The sequence below is a fragment of the Garra rufa genome, chromosome 17, assembly GCF_049309525.1.
Source record: "Garra rufa chromosome 17, GarRuf1.0, whole genome shotgun sequence".
NCBI classification, from domain to species: domain Eukaryota; kingdom Metazoa; phylum Chordata; class Actinopteri; order Cypriniformes; family Cyprinidae; genus Garra; species Garra rufa.
In genome coordinates this window covers 1,678,407-1,702,575 of record NC_133377.1, presented here as the reverse complement: position 1 = coordinate 1,702,575, position 24,169 = coordinate 1,678,407, and the positions used below count along the sequence as shown (strand labels likewise).

Sequence of the window (24,169 nt, the reverse complement as noted above, 5' to 3'; positions counted from 1 at the left end):
AAAATTCGCGTCATTCGCGCGTGACATTTTCTTCACAACAGACGCGAATTCGCGTCATGGGAGGGGCTTCTGCCACTTGTCAGCGGGAAAGTAGTTGTAAAATAGGTGAATGAGCTCAATTTGCCAGCTTTAGCTTGCTTGTAGTCTCAATATGTATGTATATGTAGGTCAAATTGAGTAAAGAGCGTTTTTTAAAACTTACCAGATTGTCCGACCTCTTCACTCACTTTCTTCCTACCAAGATCCTTTTTATTCCTGTTTCTACAAAAGTCCAAAGATGTATCGTACAGCTCCGAGTATCCACAGACAGCAACGGTGATTTTGTCCTCCATTGTTGTTTCGGATTTCTGCCTCCGTCACTACTAGAGCAAGCTCCTGATTGGTTAACGCGGCGCGGATTTTCGCCAAAGTTCAGATTTTTGAACTTGCGCGTTTCGCGTGATTCGCGCGAATGGCGCGGCAATCGCTTGGAACGCTCATTGCGCCGCCTCATTCGCGCGTTTCGCGCCGCAGGATGGCTATTCGCGTCTTTGCATTGACTTAACATGTAAATCACTCGCGCTTGCCGCTTCATTCGCGTCCGGTGTGAACGCACCTTAAGACTGCTCTGAACCCAAATGCTTCCTCAACTTACCTTCGTAAGAAACTTTGAAGCCCAGAGAGCCACTTGTGTCATCCGTTTTAAAATTAAGCCACATCTGATGGCTGGTGCTGACCACCAGATCTGGAGTTGTAGTCCCAGACAACCTTAAAATCAAAATAAGACAGACAAACATTATAAAACAGTGATTCTTCACGTTCAATATGCACACTATCATTTGGCACCTCTAAGGGAGTTCCATGATTCCCCAGGCACTAGCCTTCAGGGACCTGCGGGACTGGTCCATAAGGGCTTTGAGTAACCAGAGAGAAAGCGCCTAGGGACACCGGGCCATTTGAAAGGAACACAAGCACTTGTACACCTCTGCCAGAGAGCGCACATAAAACGGCATCGATAAAACTTTATGAAGACCATAAATTTCAGCACAATTAATAACAACACACTCAGCAACGTTTCCGGAGCATCTGGTGCGCAAATCTGCATCGTGGGGCATCGACGTGTGATGCGCTTTCGGAGCAGGAGTGATCTTGTTCTAACATTCAGACTCATAGTGATTGACAATGAAGCTTGGGGTATTTCTATCATACATTTCTGCTCAGAGGGGTGATGAAATGAGATGAAATAGAGGGGGGTTAAAGGAAGAAATGGCAGAGGAGGAGAGAACGTAGGGGCTGAAGAAAGACAGGGCGCCGTGAGATGAAAGAAGATGGGGGAGGAGGTTTATGCACACAGAGGGGAGAGTTTAAGAGTGGGAGACACAGCCTGGGAGGAGTTTGAGAGAGGACAGAGAAGAAAGCAAAAGAGGAACAAAAGTACTCACACATGAAAGACTGTCCGCTGATCGCCGATTACAGCTCCGTCTCCCACAGTTAGAGTATCGTAGCCCCGCTCCAAGTCAAACTCCTCAAAAGTCAGCTTGATCACCTACACACAGAGAAAAATCAGTCAGCTTTCTAATTTGGTTAGAAAAACAGCAACACAGAAGTAGTTTTGTTTTTTTCTCCCCATTAAATGTATGATTATATTCCCCTTGGTTTGAAAATAAATAAAATATTATGCATTTACTTATCTAATTCCTTTTTTTAATGAAAGTAAATATTCTACATAGAAGGTAATACTTATTTTATGTGAAAGCAAATTTCAGTAGTTATACAAAGATGTTACACATACTATTACACTTTACTTAACACTTCATTATTATTATTATTACTATTATTGCTGTTGTTGGTATTTATAGAGTTTATACATTTACAGAAATATTTATAGAAATAGTTATCATACATACATCACAAACATGAAAATAGAAAATTATTTGGCCAAAGATAATATCAAATCAATAAAACAAGCATGTTTGTCTCCAAATGTGTAAAAAAAAAAAAAAATGAAAATTGTATTACTACAATACCACTACTACTACTACTACTACTACTACTACTAACAATAACCAATACCCCCCCCCCCCCCCCCCCTTAAAATCATTTGGTTATCATATTCCCCCTTGGTTTGAAAATAAATAAACAAAATAAATGTTGATGAAAGAAAAGGTTAGAAAAATAGCAGAACTAGTTTTTTTTTTTTTTTTCCTGCTCCCTAAATCATTTGGTCATCATATTCCCTTTTGGTTTGAAAATAAATCAAATATTATTTACTTATTTATTTTGGCTGGAGCACTTAATCAAAGCAAATATTACATATTATATCTATATTTACAGAAATATTTATCATACATATTGATGGTTTGACTGTATAAAAACAGAGAAAATTATTTGGCAAAAAATTAGAGCAAAATTATTAAAAGCATGTTTACAAAATAAACAATAATAAATCATTTAAATAAATAAATAATAGATAAAGTAGTTTCTTGTGGAAGTAGTTAGTAGTAAGTAGTAAGTAGTTTACTAAGTAGTTTAACCAAAGCAAATATTTCATATGGCAGGAAGAACTTATTTTATGTGAAAACGAACTGAATTAGTTATACAAATATTTATCATACATGCTGATCATTTGGCAGACTTGTCTCCAGATGTATACAAAAAATATTACAACGACTATATTAAATGAAATATGAAATATTATTGCAAATATTATTACTATATTATTACATTTTACTTAGCACTTCATTTATTTACTTAGCATCATTCATTATTATTACTATTATTATTATTGCTGTTGTTGTTGGTATTTATATTTGTAGAAGTGTAGACATTTATACAAATATTTACAGAAAGATTTATCATACATATTGATAATTTGACAGTGTATAAAAACAGAGAAAATTATTTGGCATAAAATAAGACCAAATTATTAAAAGAAGCATGTTTGTCTCCAAATGTATAAAAAAAATAAAAGTAAACTATTGAAAATATTATTAGTACAACAACAATAACAACAACAATAACAACAACAACAACAAGTAACCTAATTATAACACTAGACATTCATTTTCAGACTGCACACTAAGGAGAAAAACTCTCTCAGCATTTGTAAAAGTAAACAAAGAAAGAATTTATGCATTCGATTTAGGAAAATGAAGAGTCAAAGGTGCATATTTCTCATTCTTCTCCAAGAAGAAAACAGGACTGATAAATTTTTTACACAAAAGGAGAAAAGTGGAGAGATGAACAATTAAATATTAAGGTTTAGTGCTGATAAACGGTAAAAAGGAATACTGTGAAAAAAGTATGAATAAAAATAAACAAAAAAAAAAGCCCTGTCTGTTCCGCCTTTTTTAAATTGGCTGCCACATTTCCACCAAATTCTTAATGTTTTTGGAGTGCTCGGAGACCAACTCCTAATGAAAAAGCTTATATAAATGCAAATTGCATCCTGTCCTATGGTAAACACACTCCCAACAAAGAGCGTCAGGGGTGGAGCAGCAGATTTCATCCTCCTTTACCTCCTCTGAACCTTTCTTTTCTCAATACACCTGCTCAACGGAGGGCGTGCTGTCCACCTCGGGTGAATCCCACCGTGTCCTGTGTGGTGTGAGTGACAGCGATGTGGGCGGGGCTATCGTTGGCTGACTCATTGAGTGATTATGATGCAAAGGCTGATCCCAGCAAGTCAATACTGAGGCAGAGCATGAAACGTGACCATCACCCCGTCACACTAAAACCTTCCTTATATAAAGTCACACAACAGAGCTCTGAGAACAAAGAAGGCATTACAGAAAGTGATTTGATAGTGTTTAGTCATCAAATGATTGCATAGAGGATGAAGATCTGCCTCTTAATTTAGCAAACTTTGCATAATTATCATCACATGATTATTTTACAGCTGTCTGTGATTGGGATTTGTTCTTTTCCTTTTCCCCATCAAAGCAAATAAGCTACATGAAAGGTAATATGAATTTTATGTGAAAGCAAACTTTAGTAGTTATATAAATATTTATCATACATGTCGACAATTTGACAGTGTATAAAAACAGGTTCATTATTTGGCTAAAAAATACGATGGGATTATTAAAAGAAGGATTTTTTGTCTCCAAATGAATAAAAAAAACAACTATTGCAATTACTACGTTTATGAAATATAATTGCAAATTTAATTACTATGCTATTATACTTAACACTTCATTAATTTATCAAATATTATCACAAATATTATTACTATACTATACAAATAACATTATATCTCTAAAGAACCCTAACATTTCATCTAAGTAAAGAGTAATTGCTGAATTTAAGTTTTCGAAGGTGTACTCATTTATGCTGTGCACTGATACACACACACACACACACACACACACACACACACACACACACACAGTTTGACTTTTGGAGAGAAATACTGAAATACTGACTTAATAAATAAATAAATTAAAAAATAAATTATTTATTTAAATTAATAAATCACTCCTGAGGTTTTTAGACAAAAGACTATGTGAAAACAGTCTCGCAGCTGAAAGCGATAATGCTCAAAGACTACATAGCAGGGAGCGGGACTTGTTGGAGGAACAAGGCTTTTTGTCAAAATGTAAGTCCCTGCAGAAGTGGAGTAGCAGATAATACCAGTGCGCTGAATGACGATAGAGCACAAAACAAAAGAAGGCCTGATAATTAAAAAAAGAAGGAGACAACAAAAGCAATCAGCCATGTCTTCTCATGAACAACTCATTCTCTATTATTACGCCTTCTGGGGATCCTCCATCTAAGACAGAAACGCAGTGTCTAGACTCTGAGCTAATGTTTGTCTGTGAGCGGGGGATTCAGCCCGGTGCGGTTCCACACGCTGCTTTCCCTGCAGAGTTCTATCTGTTTCTCTCATTCATTAGCTCCAAGTTCAGCCGTTTTCCAGCACCCGTCATTAGGCACCATGGCTGACATAAATAGAATGGACATCTTTGAGAAGCAAGAGCATCTTTAACTGTAGCTGCAGGGAATCTGGTACTGAGGCATTAGACTCGCCTCCGTCTGAACTTCAGTATGCTACTTGTTTTAGTTGATTAAACATATCACAGTTTTAACCAAATGTCATTAGATTTCCCTTGCACTTCATATGAGCACTTCAGTAGTTTATTAAATTCGTCCATCATTTTAACTTAGTATGAAAGCCTGTTTCCACCATTTTTTTTTAAAGGGCTACTGTGACTTTATATCACAATTCAGTTTTTTTTTTCCTCTCAGAATTGTGATACAAACTCACAATTGCGAGATTTGCGTGATACAAATTTGCAATTGCGAGTTGTACAGTGAGAATTGCGAGATAAGAAATGCGAGTTTGTATTTTACAATTCTGACTTGTTGTTAGACATAAACTTGCAATTGCGAGACAAAACTCACAATTGCGAGAACAAAGTCTGAATTGTGAGATACAAACTCGCAGTTCTGACTTTATAACTCAAAATTGTGAGTTTTTATCTCGCAATTCTGACTTTATAACAAAAAATTGCAAGTTCTTGTCTCACAGTTCTGACCATAACTTCGAACTGGGATGTTTTTCTCGCAAATGCAAGTTTGTATCTCGCAAGACTTTTTTTCTCAGAATTGATATAAACTCGCAATTGCAAGCTACAAAGTCAGAACTGCGAGATAAAAACTCAACTGTGAGTTATAAAATCAGAATTGTAATACAAAAACTTGCAATTGTGAAGTTATTGTCAAAATTTCAAGATATTAGTTTTTCATGCAATTCTGACTTTTCTCAAAATTGTTCGATATAAACTCACAATTGTGAGTTACAAAGTCAGAATTGCGAGAAAAACTCACAATTTTGACTTTTTCCTCACAAATACGAGTTTGTATCTCACAATTCTGACTTTTTCTCGCAAGTGCGAGTGCATTTCTTACAATTCTGATGTTTTTATGCAATTCAAATATCTTTATCTCTATTCTAAGTTTATAACTCACAATTCTCAGAACAAAAGTCAAAATTACAAGTTTATATCACGTAATTGAGAAAAAAAGAAAAAAAGAATTGCAAGATATAAACTTGCAGTTGTGAGAAAAAGTCAGAATTGTGGGATACAAATGTGCAAATCTGAGAAAAAAGTCAATTGTGAGATGTAAACTTGAATCTGCTAGAAAAAAATTCAGAATTGACAACAGACTTTTCTTTGAATTGCAAATTATCTCTATTCTACTTTTATCACTCACAATTGTGAGTTTATATCTTACAATTCTGAGAACAAAAGTCAAAATTACAAGTTTATATCACGTAATTGAGGAAAAAAAAGTCAGAATTGCAAGATATAAACACGCAGTTGTGAGAAAAAGTCAGAATTGTGGGATGCAAATGTGCAAATCTGAGAAAAAAGTCAATTGTGAGATGTAAACTTGCAATTGCTAGAAAAAAAGTCAGAATTGACAGAACAGACTTTTTCTTTGAATTGCGACTTTATCTTCATCTCCATTCTAATTTTATCTCTCACAATTCTGAGAACAAAAGTCAAAATTACGAGTTTATATCACGTACTTGAGAAAAAAAGTCAGAATTGCACGATATAAACTCACAGTTGCGAGAAAAAGTCAGAACTGTGAGATACAAATTTGCAAATCGGAGAAAAAAAAGTCAATTGTGAGATGTAAACTTGCAATTGCTAGAAAAAAAAAGTCAGAATCGTGAGAAGTTGCAATTACCTTATTTTTCACTCAGTAGTGGAAATGGGCTTCCATAACCTATTTATTGTGTTTAATGGCATGTTGGGATGGAAATAAGATTTTTACCATGTTTGGAATAAAAAAAAAAAAAAAACAGGTCCTGTGGTTTAAACCACACGTACCTTTTAAATATCATTATGCATCGAAAAATGTTAAATGATGTCAAACTCAAGCTAACTGTGATACTAAAAGCTTTAACAGCTGCTGGGGTCTCTCCACACTGGGAGAGTCTTTGGCTCAGACAGCAAACCAGCTGCAGCGAAATCAAAAGCTCATTGTCAGGTACATTTCATACGGCCTCAGTCTCTCAGCTAACCTCACGTCTTTTCCGGGTACTATTGTGTCAGAACGAAAATAGAATGTCATTACGGTTGTAAAGAGCAAAAACAGCAATTCTATCTTCATCTGTGCCCTGCTCTTCAGCCGTGACAGTGTGAAGCAGAACTGTCCTTTACACACAGGATGAAATAGTGCACTGGGCGGCAGAGAAAAAGCAGGGGGCACTGATAGAGCCGCTCCACCCCGTTCCATTTGCCCTCCATCTCTCGCTCCCCTTCTCTCCCAACATGGTGATGAGGGGAGAGATTTGTAAAGCCATTTATTTGAACCCAGATAAAGAAAATTTGGTGAGGGAGTAACAAAATGGCCTTGAACTCGACGCCAAAGTCATGACACAGACAGCACCACAGTTTTTGTCTGTGCTGTGGTAGCTGCTCAAACGTAGTTTTCTTTATCTTCCACTCTCCTTTAATATAACCGTCAATGCTTCATTTTTATGAGTGTGTAGATATCTGGATATTGCACATCATCTCTCAATATCTGTGTATCCTTTTCCCTGCAACCTGCAGTTATTAGCAGGCCCACGTGGAAACTGTGCCCACAGAAACGCCTTAGATTTCCCTAGAAGACTTCACAAAGTTGTTCTCTTATGTGTTTGTTTATTAAATATTCCAGCTAATTTGAAAATGCCTTCCGTTTCCAATAAGATTAGCTCTGTGTGCACTAATAATCGAAATTTAGGGCTAGTAGGATTTTATTTATTTATTTTTTAGTTAACGTTTTTGCATTTTTTGCGTATCATGTGACACCAAAGTCTAGAGTAATTACATTTAAAAAATATTAAAATACAAAAAAGTTACTTTTAAAGTATAATAATAGCATATTATTACTGTTTTTACTTGAGTGAATAAATTATGCCAGATTTTCTTATTAAAACAGAACAGAAAAGCCTCAAAAAGTCTATGGGTTTGACTGGGACTAATTATTATCTCACTTTAGATTACATTTTCCAATACTGAAATGTGAAGCTATGTTTTGCAAACGTGCAGAGCTCGTTTTTTGGAAGTGTTTACCTTGGAAGGGTCCGAAGCTGTGATGATCCAGGTGCAGTTAGCGTTGTTGTCATACTGTACTGGGAAGTTTGGGGAAGTGATGATGCCACTGGGGCCACGGAGCTGACCGCCACACATAGGAGCTGAAAGAAGACAGACTTGGCATGTTAAAAAGTGAATCAAGGAGTTTGAGTCTTCATAGAGTGAAACAACATCTCATCTTTTCAGTTTTCAGGCTTTTAAGGGAAAAAAAAAAAAAAAAAAAAGATAAAGACCACTTTAGCACCAATAGCACACAGTAACAGTTCTCTGAGTGATAGAATAGAAAGAAATGTCATCGCACTATTGAAAGTCACTGATACTACTTCGAACATGGGATAAAACCAGCTGCAAAAAATAGTTTATCTACAGAGGAATTATATTTTTGACTAAACATGTTCATTTGTGTTCTCTCACTGCCACATACAAAGATAATATATTATATATATTCTCTGAATTGTAAAATATAAGATCGCAATTGCGAGTTTTAAAGTCAGAATTGTGAGATTACAAACCTGCAAATCTAACTTTCTTTTTAAGAATTGTGTGATGAACTTGCAATTACGAGTTATAAGGTCAGAATTGTGTCACAAAATTGCAATTCTGAGAAATAATACAATATAAACTTATAATTCTGACTTTATTTCTCATAACTGTAAGTTTGTATCTCACAATTCTGACTTTTTTCTCACAATTGTGAGTTTATATTACACAATTCTGAGACATGAAGCCAGAATTGTGTGATATAAGCTGGCAATTGCAAGATAAAGTCAGAATTGTGAGATATAACCTTGCAATTCTGAGAAATAAAAAGCCACAATTCTGAGAAATAATATAAACTCACAATTGAGACTTTTTCTCAGAATTGTATATTTTGTATCTCACAATTGTGACACTTCTTAGATATGTCAGAATTGTTTGATATAAACTCGCAATTGCGAGTTATAAAGTCAGAATTGTGCGATATAAACTTGCAAATCTGACTTTCTTTCTCCAAAGTACAACTCTGAATTTTGAAAAAAAGGTGCAATTCTGATAAAGTCAGAATTGTGATATAAACTCACAAATCTGACTTTTTTTTTTTCAGAGAACTGTGATATAAACTCACAATTCTGACTTTTTTCTCACAGTTCTGACTTTTTCTGACTGACTTCTCAGAATTGTGAGTTATAAACTCACAACTGCAAGTTTTAAAGTCCAATTTTGTGGACAAAAAAGACTATGTATGTATGTATGTATGTATGCATGTATGCATGCATCTATCTATCTATCTATCTATCTATCTATCTATCTGTCTGTCTGTCTGTCTGTCTGTCTGTCTCTGTCTATCTATCTATCTATCTATCTATCTATCTATCTATCTATAAAAACCATTATAGCACATTTCACTACCACAACATCAGTCAAGACTAGACCTAAAAAGTAAAGCAAGAGGACTGCAAACACTGTTAAGTTCAACAGAGAGACTCACAAGAACTGTTTTTCTAGATATCACTCATACCCTATCCATACCATTTTCAAAGGTTGTGATTGGCTTGTGGGCTCAGACGAAATGTAACAAAATCTTAAATTATTAAAATAGCACACGTATAAAGGCTTAGCCTTCGGCTGCAGTCAATATTTCGTACTTTATTATTGTTACCTATCTCGGGTTGTTGGTTTTGATTTGACCGACGTGTGACCCGAATGTTCAATGACCTTGCCGATGACTTGTTGGGAGCTTGACTTTTCGGTGACTTTTCTTTGAGTTAAACCGACACTCTTGCGGCCTCCAGGAGGACTTTAAATACCTCCTTGAATGAAAACACTCAATGTCTAATGAGAAGGGAGGGCACAGCCAGCGTGTTTGCACTAAATGAATGTTTCTGCAGGTCTGGGACCAGCTGGAGCTTTTAATGAGCTATGTCTGAGGTGAGCTCCTCAGGGCCTCCCCGACCACACACACACACACACACACACACACACACACACACACACACACACACACACACACACACACACACACACACACACACACACACACACACACACACACACACACACAACGTTTCCTCAAACACTTAAAGGTGGGCTGACATTAAAGAACAAAAGTCTTTGGAAAGTTAATTAACATCAGGCCCGGCTGACCCCAATTTTCACCTCCACAACATGTGAATGTATGTTGGTAATAATGCACATTCACCAATCATAATACTTATTGCGGTCATCTTAAGTAATTTTAGGTAGCATCATCTATGTAACATTCTGGGCATGTATGACTATTATATGACAAATCTAAGTTAGAAAAAGAACAAAGAAAGAAAAGAGAGAAATAAATAAATAAATAAATAAAATAAAGGAAGCAAGCAAGGAAGGAAGGTAGCAATTAAGAAAGAAAGACAGACAAGAAGGAAGGAAGGAAGGGAGAAAGAAAGAAAGAAAGAAAGAAAGAAAGAAAGAAAGAAAGAAAGAAAGAAAGAAAGAAAGAAAGAAAGAAAGAAAGAAAGAAAGAAAGGAAAAAATAAATAAAGACAGAAAGAAAGAAAGAAAGAAAGAAAGAAAGAAAGAAAGAAAGAAAGAAAGAAAGAAAGAAAGAAAGAAAGACAGGAAGGAAGGAAGGAAGGAAGGAAGGAAGAAATTAAGAAAGAAAGAAAGAAAGGAAAAAATAAATAAAGACAGAAAGAAAGAAAGGAAAAAATAAATAAAGACAGAAAGAAAGAAAGAAAGAAAGATAGATAGATAGATAGATAGATAGATAGATAGATAGATAGATAGATAGATAGATAGATAGATAGATAGATAGATAGATAGATAGATAGATAGATAGATAGATAGATAGATAGATAGATAGATAGATAGATAGATAGATAGATAGAAAGAAAGAAAGAAAAAAGAAAGAAAGAAGGAAAGAAAATAAAGAAAGGACGGAAGAAATAAAGACAAAGAAAGAAAGAAATAAAGAAATAAAGAAAGAAAGAAAGAAAGAAAGAAAGAAAGAAAGAAAAAAAGAAAGATAGATAGATAGATAGATAGATAGATAGATAGATAGATAGATAGATAGATAGATAGATAGATAGATAGATAGATAGATAGATAGATAGATAGATAGATAGATAGATAGATAGATAGATAGATAGATAGATAGATAGAAAGAAAGAAAGAAAGAAAGAAAGAAAAAAAGAAAGAAAAAAAGAAAGAAAAAAAGAAAGAAAAAAGAAAGAAAATAAAGAAAGACAGGAAGGAAGGAAGGAAGGAAGGAAGGAAGGAAGGACGGAAGGAAGGAAGGAAGAAGTTAAGAAAGAAAGAAAGAAAGAAAGAAAGAAAGAATTGAATTTGAAATGCTCTTTATTACAAAATCACATAAACAAGAACTCAAAAGAAAATCATCACCTCAACAAAAAAAGAAACTACAGGAAATGTGAAAAAACTAATTCACTTTCAATCACAGAACATAATGCTCCTTTAAAACACCATTTTTGTTCAAAAGACAGAAGATCATCCATAGCTTTGTAAAATTTAAAATCGATCAACACTCTAGATTTTACAAAAGCTGAAAACAAGACAGTAACATTTTGCCCAGGTTTCTGTTCAATCTTATTTTTCCTGCTACAATAAATAGCCAACTTAGCTTGACCCAGAATAAAATTCAGTAATTGGCAAGCAACACGTCTTTTTTGAGCATACTTAATGCCCAAAATAAAAATTTCCTTAGAAAACATTTCACTAAAACACTCAAAAATGTTCCCTAATACAGTAAATAAAAACATTAGTCTAGAACACTCCAAAAAAGCATGGAAAACAGTTTCTCTACTAGAACAAAAGGGGCATTCAGAGCTCACATCAGGGTTTAAAACAGAAATAAAAGCATTAACAGCAATTGCTCCATGAAGAACCCTCCACTGTATATCCCCTACACGCTTTGCTAACGGTGGCTTATACAGAACCCTCCATTCAACTTTAACATCATCATCTAGTTTGAAGTAGGAGCGCCATGGTGTGTCCACTTTACTTTCCAGCAATTTTTTGTTAAACACTAACACACAGATTTTGTAAAGCATTTTCCCTGTAACTGAGAGAAAATCTACACACACATTTTTTTTAGACTTTAAAAACAAACCCACACAGTCATCAAAGTTAGGAGACAAATATATTTTCGGAAAAGGGTCTTCAGCATTAGGAACTTTTATTCCTGTACAGTACTCTTTCAGCAATAATCTCTCTTCCTCAGTAAGAGCAGATTGCCACCTTACCATCAGTTGAGCTATTATGCGCCTTGAAAAAAAACCTAAGTGAGAAGCCACCTGTTCAGTATTCGAGAAAGTAGGGCCGGCTACTTTTAGCAGTAGACCGAGGGTAGTGATCTTAGATTTACAAAGCAAAGAGTTAAGTCCAGGATAAAAGCAATCAACATTGGAAATATCTAATCGGGCCCCAAGTACCAAAGGTTCATTCAGCAACCAAAAGAGTGATTCTGTGCATGATGTCCTTTGAAAATTAAAAAGACTCCAAACTTTAAAAAGATTGCGATAAAAAATTGGCATCCTGCAAGTATCCAAATCCTGAGGACGCAAGAGAAAAAGAGGTTTGTCCATTTGTAGGCCTCCACAAAACCTTAAAATGGCACATGCAGCAGCCCTCCAACCAGAGTCACTTGATCCCAAAAGAAGTCTTTGTATGAATTGCAATCGGAAGGTTGCTGTTCTGCTTGGTAAGTTCATCAATCCTTGTCCACCTTCTTCTTTGGCCAGGAATAAGATGCTCTGGGAAATCCAATGCCGTTTATCCCAAAAAAAATCTACTAATACAGCTTGTATTTCAGACATCAGTTTTGAAGGTGGATCTATACAGGCCAGCTTATGCCAAATCGAGGATGCAACTAAATTGTTAATAATTAAAATACGTCCTTTATAGGACATGCTTGGAGCCAACCATTTCCACTTTTGTAATCGACCTTTAACCTTTTCAACAATACCTTCCCAGTTTTTCTGAACAGTGACCTCATCTCCTAAAAAAACTCCCAAATATTTAAAACCCCCTTTGCTCCAAAGTAAACCGTCAGGCAGCCTTAACTTTTCCCTCATCCCCTTTCCACACATAAGAGCTTCACTTTTAATCCAGTTTACTTTAGCAGATGACAAAGAATTAAAATCTTCAAGTAAATTTTTTAACATGTCAATATCTTTTTGACTGGTAACCATGACAATTACATCGTCAGCATAGGCTGACAAATGAATACTACAACTAGAGCCAGGTATGTGTAAACCATTCAAATGAACTCTTATCTGCTACAAAAGTGGTTCTATAGCTAACGAGTAAAGCATCCCCGACAATGAGCATCCTTGCCTGATACCTCTACCAAACTTAAAAGGAGTGCATAAGCCACCGTTCACTTTCAACACACTCTCAACATCAGAGTACAGTATCTTGATCATATCCACAAAATCTTGACAAAAACCAAAAGCTGACAGAGTTTTCCAAAGGTAATCGTGTTCAATACGATCAAAAGCTTTCTCTTGATCTAAGGAGATTAAGGCACAATCTAAATTAAACAACTTAGAGACCTCCAGAATATCTCGTACTAGGGAGATGTTATCGAAAATGGACCTACCAGGTATGCAATAGCTCTGATCCGGATGAATCACCTGCTCCATTATTCTTGTTAATCTACTAGCCAAAGTTTTAGAGAGCAGTTTGTAATCTGTACAGAGCAGTGACACAGGTCGCCAGTTCTTGATGTCCGTCAAGTCTCCTTTTTTTGGGAGGAGTGTAATGACAGCCCTACGGCAGCTCAATGGCAGCCGCCCTTCGGCCAAGCTTTCATTGAGCACCAGGAGCAAATCTTCTCCAACCACTGTCCAGAAAGACTTATAAAAGTCCACTGGGAGACCATCAATACCAGGGGCTTTCCCAGCCTCCATGCCCTGAAGGGCCTTATACAACTCATCAAGGCTCAAAGCCTCACAGAGTTTCTTGTTGGCTTCTTCAGACACCTGTGCCAAGTTTTCCAGAAAAGCATTCCCAAAATCAGGCTCCACAACAAGCTCACAGCTGTACAGGCTTTCATAAAAACAAACTGCTCTCTTCTTAATATCAACAGGATCACATAGTAGTGTGCCAGAATCAGAACGCAGCCCGTGAATAAAACGCTTTTGTCCATTTTTCTTCTCAAGGTTAAAAAAAAATTTTGTTGGAGCATCCATTTGGTCAATATTTTGAAAGCGGGACCGGACCAGAGCTCCTTGCACCTTGACCCCTAAGAGATCAGAAAGTTGAGTTTTTTTCATTGAGAGAGCTTCCAAAACATCATTCTCTCCTGTCAATTCAGCTAACTCTTGAAGGTTGACAATTGAAGCCTCCAATGTTTTCATTGATTCTGATAACTGTACAGTGATATTCCGAGTGTGTTGTTGACAAAGTTGTTTAATTTGCACTTTACCAAAGTCCCACCACTGCCTTAAGGTTTGGAAAGAGCTCTTAGTAGCTCTAAAAGTTTCCCAAAAATACTTTAAAGTGTCAATAAATTTTTTATCGTTAAGTAACGCACTATTAAAATGCCAATAAGCACTACTTGGTTTAACAGAATCCAAAACAAAAGAACAGCACACCATACTATGATCAGAGAAAGCAACAGGGACAATAAAACACTTACTGAAAATACTATATTGATGCTTGAAAGTATAAAATCTATCCAACCTGGCTAGCGATACAATATTATCACGGGAATGAGACCATGTGTATTGTCTTAAATTATTATTAAAGCATCTCCATAGATCACACAACTCATGAGTATTAACGACTTGAATAAGTCTCTTACGAGAGGGGCTATGGGGTTCAAAGTGATTACGATCTAGACTTTTCTCTGTGCAATTAAAATCACCTCCCAAAATCAAAAACTCCTCACTATTACAGTTTTGCAGAGTTGAATTTAAGGTGTCTAAAAAACACATTCTTTCAGCCGCTGAAGTTGGAGCATAGATACAAAGAAATAAAAATACATAATTTTCAAAGCGAGCTCTAACTTTTAAAAGTCTGCCCCTTACGATTTCTTCCACATCATGAGAAACAGGCTTAAAATTTTTGGAAAACAGGACAGCAACTCCGCCACTGACAGCAGTATTATGGCTTAATATGGAGAGACCATCCCAATCCCTATACCAATCTACAGCGTTCCTGAAATCACTATGAGTTTCTTGGAGAAAAATTACATCTAACTTCTTCTGCTTGAAAAAATCATGCAATAATACTCTTTTCCTTATATCTCTAGCTCCATTTACATTCACTGATGCAACATTAACCTCACGCATGAGAAATAAGAAAAAAAACTGTAAAAGTAAACCACAAAAAAACATCAAATTAGGTCTTTTCACCATTGTCGTTACTTAGCTCAACATTGAGTTTATTCACCAGTTTCTTTAACCGGTATACTTCTTTATTGGTAAAAAAACCATCAGCCATCCAGCACTTTGTCTTATCAATGAATTGTCTAAGATCAGGAAAATACTCATCTACTTTTATTCCTCTTCTATTTTTAGTTGATTTCAGAAACATTTTAATATCGTCTACTTCATAACTGCGACTCACACATTCGCTCTGCGAAAGAGAGACGCTAGAATCTGACTCACTGTCACTCTCAGAGACACCCTGGTCTTCACATTCAGCAATGTCTGTTTTCTTTGCAAGTCTCAAGTCACCAGTATTATCACTTTTCTTTCGTTTTAGAGGTGCTTTAAACAGTATCTGTTCTGCCTCTATGTCAATGCCACTAGACTCACTTATGTCAACATCAAAAGAACACGCAGAACCATCAACGTCTTTTCTCTCATTTATAGACACCGTTTCAGAATGAATCTGATTAACCGCTAGCAAATCTGATAGAACTAACTCAGGCTCAGTGCGCTCCGCTATAGTCTGTTCATTCTCAGTCCGAATGTTAGCGGCCGTCTCTACACGGACTACCGTAGATTGATCAGTCGCCGGTAAAACATCAACATCATTCAAAATTTGTTGATCTTCTATCGTCTGCTCTTTTCTGGGACAAGCACGGATGAGATGTCCCATCTCCCCGCAACCGAAACATTTAATCTTTCCTGTTGTTGCAAACACAACGTAATCAAAGTCGTCTATACGGAATTTGAACGTAAGATCCAGTTCAGCATCATCTTTTACAACCATATACACATATCGTCTAAATGAAAGGACATGCTTCAGCAAAGGAGAGACCGTTCCAATCGGGATTTTCTTAATCGAAGAAACCAGTTTACCATGACGGGAAAGGGACTGTGCTAGTAACTCGTCACTAATAAACGGAGGAACATTAGACAATATTACTTTCTTAGATGGCATCGATAAAGGGAGAACAGACGTAAATGAACCATCAATAGTAATCCCGTGCTCAACAAGCTCATTTGCTTTGTCTACAGTGTTTAGAAATATGACAGTTGCATTGTTCATTCTTGATGCCGACACAATACAGTCATGGCCCACAACCTCTCCTATAGCCATACAACATTCCTCTATACTAGATACAGACGCCACCTTCACGGCATGACGCCGGGTGAGTACACTAAGCACCCGCGAATCCGGAGCCGTCATGCTGCCTAAACAGGTAGCACACGGCCCGGAGCGCAATCCTGCCAAAACTAACTTTAACCTAACAAAAAAAACTCAAGAAAGAAAAGAAAAGAGAAAAGAAAATATAATTGGAGAAAAAATAAATAAATAAAGCGCTTGCTTATGGTTCAGCGACCATAAACTCGCAAAAGACGCTCAGACTCACCGCACACGCTCTCCACACACTCATGCAGCAAAACGCCACGCATGCGCACACGAAAGAAAGAAAGAAAAAAAGAAAGATAGATAGATAGATAGATAGATAGATAGATAGATAGATAGATAGATAGATAGATAGATAGATAGATAGATAGATAGATAGATAGATAGATAGATAGATAGATAGATAGATAGATAGAAAGAAAGAAAGAAAGAAAGAAAGAAAAAAAGAAAGAAAAAAAGAAAGAAAAAAAGAAAGAAAAAAGAAAGAAAATAAAGAAAGACAGGAAGGAAGGAAGGAAGGAAGGAAGGAAGGAAGGACGGAAGGAAGGAAGGAAGAAGTTAAGAAAGAAAGAAAGAAAGAAAGAAAGAAAGAAAGAAAGAAAGAAAGAAAGAAAGAAAGAAAGAAAGGAAAAATAAAGAAATAAAGACAAAAGAAAGAAAAAAGAAAGAAAATAAAGAAAGACAGGAAGGAAGGAAGGAAGGAAGGAAGGAAGGAAGGAAGGAAGGACGGAAGGAAGGAAGGAAGAAGTTAAGAAAGAAAGAAAGAAAGAAAGAAAGAAAGAAAGAAAGAAAGAAAGAAAGAAAGGAAAAATAAAGAAATAAAGACAAAGGAAGGAAGGAAGGAAGGAAGGAAGGAAGGAAGGAAAGAAAGAAAGAAAGAAAGAAAGAAAGAAAGAAAGAAAGAAAGAAAGAAAGAAAGAAAGAAAGAAAGAAAGAAAGAAAGAAAGAAAGAAAGAAAGAAAGAAAATAAATGTTCTATTATGGCAAGTAAGCAAATAAATGAATGAATGAGTGATTAAAATAAAATAAAATAAAACAAAATAAAATAAAATAAAATACAATAAAATACAATTTCTGTGGAAGTTCTAATTTGGTCATCAAATACACTTAACTGCTGAAACTTTAACTTTACTTTTCTGGAAACTTAAGTTAACTTAAGTTATTGTTTATAAAATAAAACAAAAACAACCAGATCACATTTAAAGGTGTTATTAGATTGTCTCACACACAGAATCTGGAGTTCTGGAAATGCTAGTTAATGGTTATAAAAATAAAAAGAAATAACCATTAGTTAACATTCTGTATAAGTTCTTATTAGGCTGTCATCTAAAATAACCTCCCTGCAATGTTTTAGAAATGTTAGTTTAGGGTTACAAAAATAAAACAATGAACATTCTAAGACTTCGTCCTGTTAGATCATGCCTGTTGTCTAAGTTATCTAATACCCAAAATCTGTTAAGAGGAAGTCTTGTCTGGAACCCAAAACTTCTATTAGCCAAGAAATTGACTGAGCAAACCCAGTGAAGAGCAGAAGTAGGAAATGAAGTGAGGATGGAAAGGAGAAGAGATTATTTATTCTTAGTTGTGTGTGTTTCAATGCTCAGACTTCGTCACAGCACAAATCCAACAAGTGTTATTATACCACAATCAATGGTATGACTATGACTAAAATCTATAGACATTTTCATGAATTAAATAAAACAATAATATTAAGATTCAAATGTATGGTTGCTCTTTTGTAGCAAAACACACACATGCAGGTTGTTACAAATAATCCTTAGATCCTTCAGTTCCAAAAATGTTAAAGGGAGTGCAAGGACTGAATTCAAACTCAAAAATGAACCATCTGACATAATGATCACTTTTTTTTTATTAGAAGAAGATATCTAATTAGCGGGGGCTCAGCTGTGAAACAGTCCAAGTGAATTTAAGTTGCAAGGGCAGTGCTGCAATACCATAATCATTAAAGTTCACCTAATTGAGACTGAATTTGATCAAATTAGATTCAGGCTAACAGTTCCAAGAGCCTGGGTTTCCCAATGCACATTTCCAGATCTCCAGCCTGTGGTCGAGGCAATGAAATAAAAAATAAAAATAAAAAAAGACAGGGATTCAGTCCAAAGAGTTACTTTAAGCCACTGGACCAACAATGAGCATTAAATGATCGTTAAGACTTCAATTTTCTACAAACAAAACTCATTGTTCATGATATATTGTGTATTTCAGGTTCTATTATGGTTTGAAGCTTGATTTGATTTCTAAATGGCCAATAAAAAGACACAAATGTATGTTATAGATTTCCTGAGCTAGATCCTTTAAAATCCTGCAAATCACAGAAACAACATTTCTACACATAGTAAGAGCGAAAACCTCAAGGACACGCTTTTATTATTGGACTTTTATGCTTGTATTTGTGTATTTAGCGACAATGATTTATGAGCGCTTTTTCTGTGGCGCCATTACTAATTATTCTTATGATTCAGATTTTCCCGGAGCATGCAATTAAAATGGACCGGTTTTGAATAATGGCCTGGCATTTAGAGTGTTAAATCAATGAAACAAGACAAATAATCATTCTCTACATTAGTGGTGAAAAGGAGCAAGTGATGAAGAAACGGGTGCTGGGGAGCAATAGCTAAATATCAACCCTTTTCACATGAGTAATGGGGCTGATAAGGGACCTTGGTCCATTTGGTGATTCCGACAGTTTCCCAATTCCAGGTCCATTTTCCCGCTTTCCACGATCCTACAGTGATGTGCCAAAAACTGATCGTTAAATAATCAAAAACAAAGGCAACTGGTGCAATCCATCACAAAGCTGTCCAACTAACTTTCTCCCGAAGATTGTCAAGCCTGAGGGGTTCATAGTGGCAAAGGCCACTGGTGGTGGTGGAGAAGGGATATGTAACTCTAATGAAAGACTAATAGTCCACAGCTGGCCGAGCATCTCAGGAGAAATTAATCGATATGAAGGAGAAGGTAGAGCTAATGCATTATGTGTGTGAACGTATTGCTATAGAGCTACAGTAAGAGACGATGCATCCTGTAGGATGACCTGAATGTTCTGAATAATATATTAAAATGGAGTGCATTACTCAAATATGACATCTCAACTTCACCCAAAAATGAACATTCTGTCATTAATTACTCATTCTCATGTTTTTTTTTAAACCCGTAAGACCTTTGATGATCTTTGAAACACGGACACGGAATTGTTGAAAAAAGTCTTTATTTTAGTTTTCTTTGCACACAAGAAGTATTTTTGTAGCTTTGCAAAATTATGGTTGAACCACTGATGGCACATGGACTATTTTAACGATGATCTTACTACGGTTCTGGGTCGGGGAACATTTCCGTTACATTCAGTTGCTGTCTATGCAGGGTCAGAAAGCTCTCGGATTTCATCAAAATTATCTTAATTTGTGTTCTGAAGATGAACAAAGGTTTTACAAGTTTGGAATGACATGAGTAGTTAATGACAGAATTTTCATTTTTGGATGAACTATACTTTTAATTCTGTTTTTTTTTTTTTTTTTTTTTTTTTTTTTTTTTCAATTCAATTAAAAAAAATCAATTAAAATAAAATAAAACAAATTAAAAATTAAACTAAAAATACAATGAAATAAAAAAGTAACAAAAACAAATAGCAACATTAAATTTACAAAAATTAAATATAGAAAATAAATTAAATGAAACAAACATAAAGAACAAACAAGAACTATTTTTTTATAAAATAAAACAAAATAAAAAATGAACAGATAAAATATAAAACAGTTAAATAAAAATAAATGAAATATACAAATATAAAATAAACACAAAACAAATAATATTTTATGAAATAAAACTAAAAAATAAATATAAAATATAAATAAAAATAATTAAGTTAAATTAAACAAATATAAAATTAAATAAAGAAATAATAACAAATAAAATATATATGAAGTCTCTTATACTTAACAAAATGCATTTATTTGATTAAAAATACAATAAAAAAAAAAAAAAATCTATTGCAATATAATTTATTATGTAATTTATTCCTGTGATGGTAAATCTGAATTTTCAGCATCATTATTTCGGTCTTTAGTATCACATGATCTATTTTTTGTGGAAGTCATTTATTTTTATTTTTTTTTGATGAATAGAAAGTTCAAAAGAACAGCATTTTGCATATTTAATGCATCCTTGACAGATTAATACATTTCTTTCTTTCCAAAACAAACACAAAAATTAAAAATCTCACTGACAGCAAACTTTTGAATAGTTATGTGTGTGTAGTACCTCTAAAAATACAAAAATTTAATAATAATAATAAATTATTATTATTAGGGATGCAATATCAAAATCTCACGATACGATAATATCTCAATATGAAGTCCACGATACAATATTTATTGCGATATAAAAAAAAAGACAAATGAAGACTTTCAAAATTAAGAGCTTCAACCCATGCTCCTAACTAAACAAAACTTAAGTGAGAAAAAGTCAGTGAATTGACTCGTACCTGAACTTTAAAGGGGACTCATATTGTGCTTTCCATCTGACAGATACTGTGCCAAAGCATAATGGCCCAAAACACAACTTTAAAGACAACTTATAATATATATATATATATATAGTTGCAATCAAAATTATTCAACCCCCTTGACCTGCAAGACATTTTGCTGCAGAGAACAACATTTTGGGAAAACAATTCAACAAAGGCATGAGTAAACTATTAAAGAAAGTTTATTAATACACATTTGAGTAATTCTGAGAACGTAAGTTGATGAATAATGACAAAATATCGAATTGGCTCTAAACATTCATGTTCAAAATTAATCAACCCCTGAAAGTAAATTTGGTGTGGAATCTTTTATTCTTTAAAACCACCAATAAACACTGCCTGGAAGTGCTTAGATGCTTCAGTCACCTTTCTGCTGCAATCTTGGGCCATTCCTCCGCTGAAAAAGCTTTCAGATCACTGATAATCTTTGGTTTTTACTTTTCCACTGCTTGCTTCAAACTCAACCATGTATTTTCAATGAGAATTAAATCTGGAGACTGGACAGGCCAACTAAAAACATTCTATGACAGATTCCTAAACCAAGCGTAAGTAGATTTGAACGTATACTTTAGGTCTAGGATGATTGTCCAGCAGGAAAGTCCATTGATTATTAGCTTTAGACTTTGCACAAAAGGCATCACAATGTTTGCCAAAATGGTCTTATACTTTCATAAATCAATGATATCCTTTGTATGGTCATGTTTTCCACTTCCTGCTACAGTAAAACAACCCCATAACAGGACTGGCCCACCTCCATGTTTGATGATGGAGATGGTGTTCTTCCGCTTATAAGCTTTGTCATTTTTGCACCAGACATACTGCTGATCCATACGCCCAAAAAGTTCCAGTTTGGTCACATCACTCCATAAAACAATCTTCCAGAACCCTACAGGTCTATCCAAATGAATTTTGGCATGTTCAAGGCAGCCTTTTTGTTCTTCTTGGTCAAGAATGTATTCAGCAAGATGCCTCAACATGAAGACTACACTTGTCTAGTGTTCCTCTTATACACAGCATTGAAATATTTTCCGTCCTTTCGTTGGGTCATCTTGCAAGTCTTTGGCTGTACATTGCAAGTTTTTCTCAGTTGATCTGATTAAGCATTTTATGATATTGTGCTTTTTTGTTCAACAGCCTCAAAGGTTTTCTGGTTCAACACACATTAATCTAAGGAATACGGCTGCCAGCTGTGTCTCTAGGAACTTGTAATGTCTTAGACATCTTCGTGCAGTTTTAGACTTTCTAATATAGCAAACTATTTCTTCTCTATTGATTTTGTGTGAGCTTTGTTGACTTTACCATATTTGCTACTCCCTATCAGCACACGCATGGGCTAAGAGTATACTATGTGTAACACCCCAAGCTAATTCCATTTTGAATAAGTTTGTAAAGGCTTAAGACAATTTAAGACAATTTTGTTCCTGACCATAAAAATAACTGTCTTAAAACAGCAATGTTGAATAGGGGTTGAATCATTTTGACATACTGTAGCTGTGTTATTAAAAATCCTATAACTCAAAAACATTAAATTATATATTGACATTATCACTTTTTAATATGCCAGAAAACTGTTGTAGATGCAATTTAGTCCTGGATCTTCAGAAAGAGCAAAAAACATTTGTAAAGTACGGCAGTCTCTGGGGGGGTTGAATAATTTTGATTGCACCTGTATATGTACAGAGTGATAAAGAAATATTTTTTTATTTCCAGCTTTGGACCCCATTGTGTATTCTCTTAAGGTATCATGCCACTGAGAGGCTTTGCTGCATGTAGTTAAGATGCATGGCATTGGTACCACAACTAAATGGCAGACTCGCACTTCAATTTACGGCGTAAGGCAAAGGTGGCAGTATGGTGGACAGCATCTCTCTGGGGATGTGACAGTTGCTGCAGGAATGAAGTCCTGGGGGCTGTCCTAGCCAATCAAAGTCAGAAATTAAGTAAGGCTCAATAAAGTAATTAATCGGAGCCTGGTGAGGCTAAATAAGCTGATTACTGGCTGAGCGATACCATCTCTTCTTCCTTAGAAAATCTGCTTTAGAGATCTGTTGTCATCCTCTCCATTTCCTCTCTCTCTCTCTGATCTTTTGCTTTTTTTCGCCTCTCATTGTCCTCTTTCATTGTCAGGTCATTAATCAAGGCCCTTTAACTCTGCAGAGATACACTGAGATTTCAAATAATTCAACCATGTGTTAAACAAAAGGACTTAAATCTGCTGTGATAAATTTGTTTGTTGTAAATATGGCATGAGACTTTATTAGGGCACATGAATGGGGTTAATTTACATTTGTTCATTTAGTTCAGAGACTCTAGTTTTTCTACAGGGTCATGGACAGCAGGGAATAAAAATAAAAAATGCCTCTAACCATAAAATCATTCATACAGTTAATATGCAAAGAGAAAAAAACAAAAAGGAAGGAGAAAATGCCTACATGGAAAGATTCTGTGACAATAATAATATTTTATAAAATAATAATAAAAAAATAAAATAACAAAAATAAGTAACATACAAAATAAAGTTATATATGTATATATTACTTGTATAAACAAAATAATAAAAAATAACAAATATATACACACACACACACACACACACACACACATATATTATATATATATATATATAATAACTAAAAATAAAAATAAAATTATAGAATATTACATAAAATAAATTAAGCAAAAATAAAAACAAAATCAAATCAAACAGAAAAAAAAACATTTAACTAAACATAAAATAAAATAGATAATTAGATAAAATATAAAACAGTTAAATTAAAAATAAAATATAAAAATAAATAAAACAAAAATAAAATAAAAAACAACACAAAAACAAATAATATTTTATAAAATATAAATACATTAAATTAAACAAATATAAATTAAGAAATAATACAATACAACGACATATAAAATAACAATAAAATTAAATGAAAAAAATAAAATTAAACATTAAATATTAAAATCAAATCAAATAATAAAATCAAATCAAATAGAAAATAAAAAATAATTAAACTAAAAATTAAAT

At 34.6% G+C, this 24,169-nt stretch overlaps 1 protein-coding gene across 1 annotated transcript in view; it reads right to left on the bottom strand.

Moving 5' to 3' along the window:
• The window catches only part of csmd2 (CUB and Sushi multiple domains 2), a 425,673-nt gene that overhangs the window by 175,935 nt on the left and 225,569 nt on the right, over positions 1–24,169 (bottom strand). The window contains exons 10-15 of the mRNA XM_073822409.1: positions 15,671–16,698; positions 13,657–14,301; positions 13,399–13,566; positions 8,052–8,173; positions 1,422–1,525; positions 635–747 (exon numbers count right to left, since the gene is read on the bottom strand). Coding sequence (XP_073678510.1) covers positions 635–747; positions 1,422–1,525; positions 8,052–8,173; positions 13,399–13,566; positions 13,657–14,301; positions 15,671–16,698 — 2,180 coding nt within the window. The remainder of the gene's footprint in view (positions 1–634; positions 748–1,421; positions 1,526–8,051; positions 8,174–13,398; positions 13,567–13,656; positions 14,302–15,670; positions 16,699–24,169) is intronic.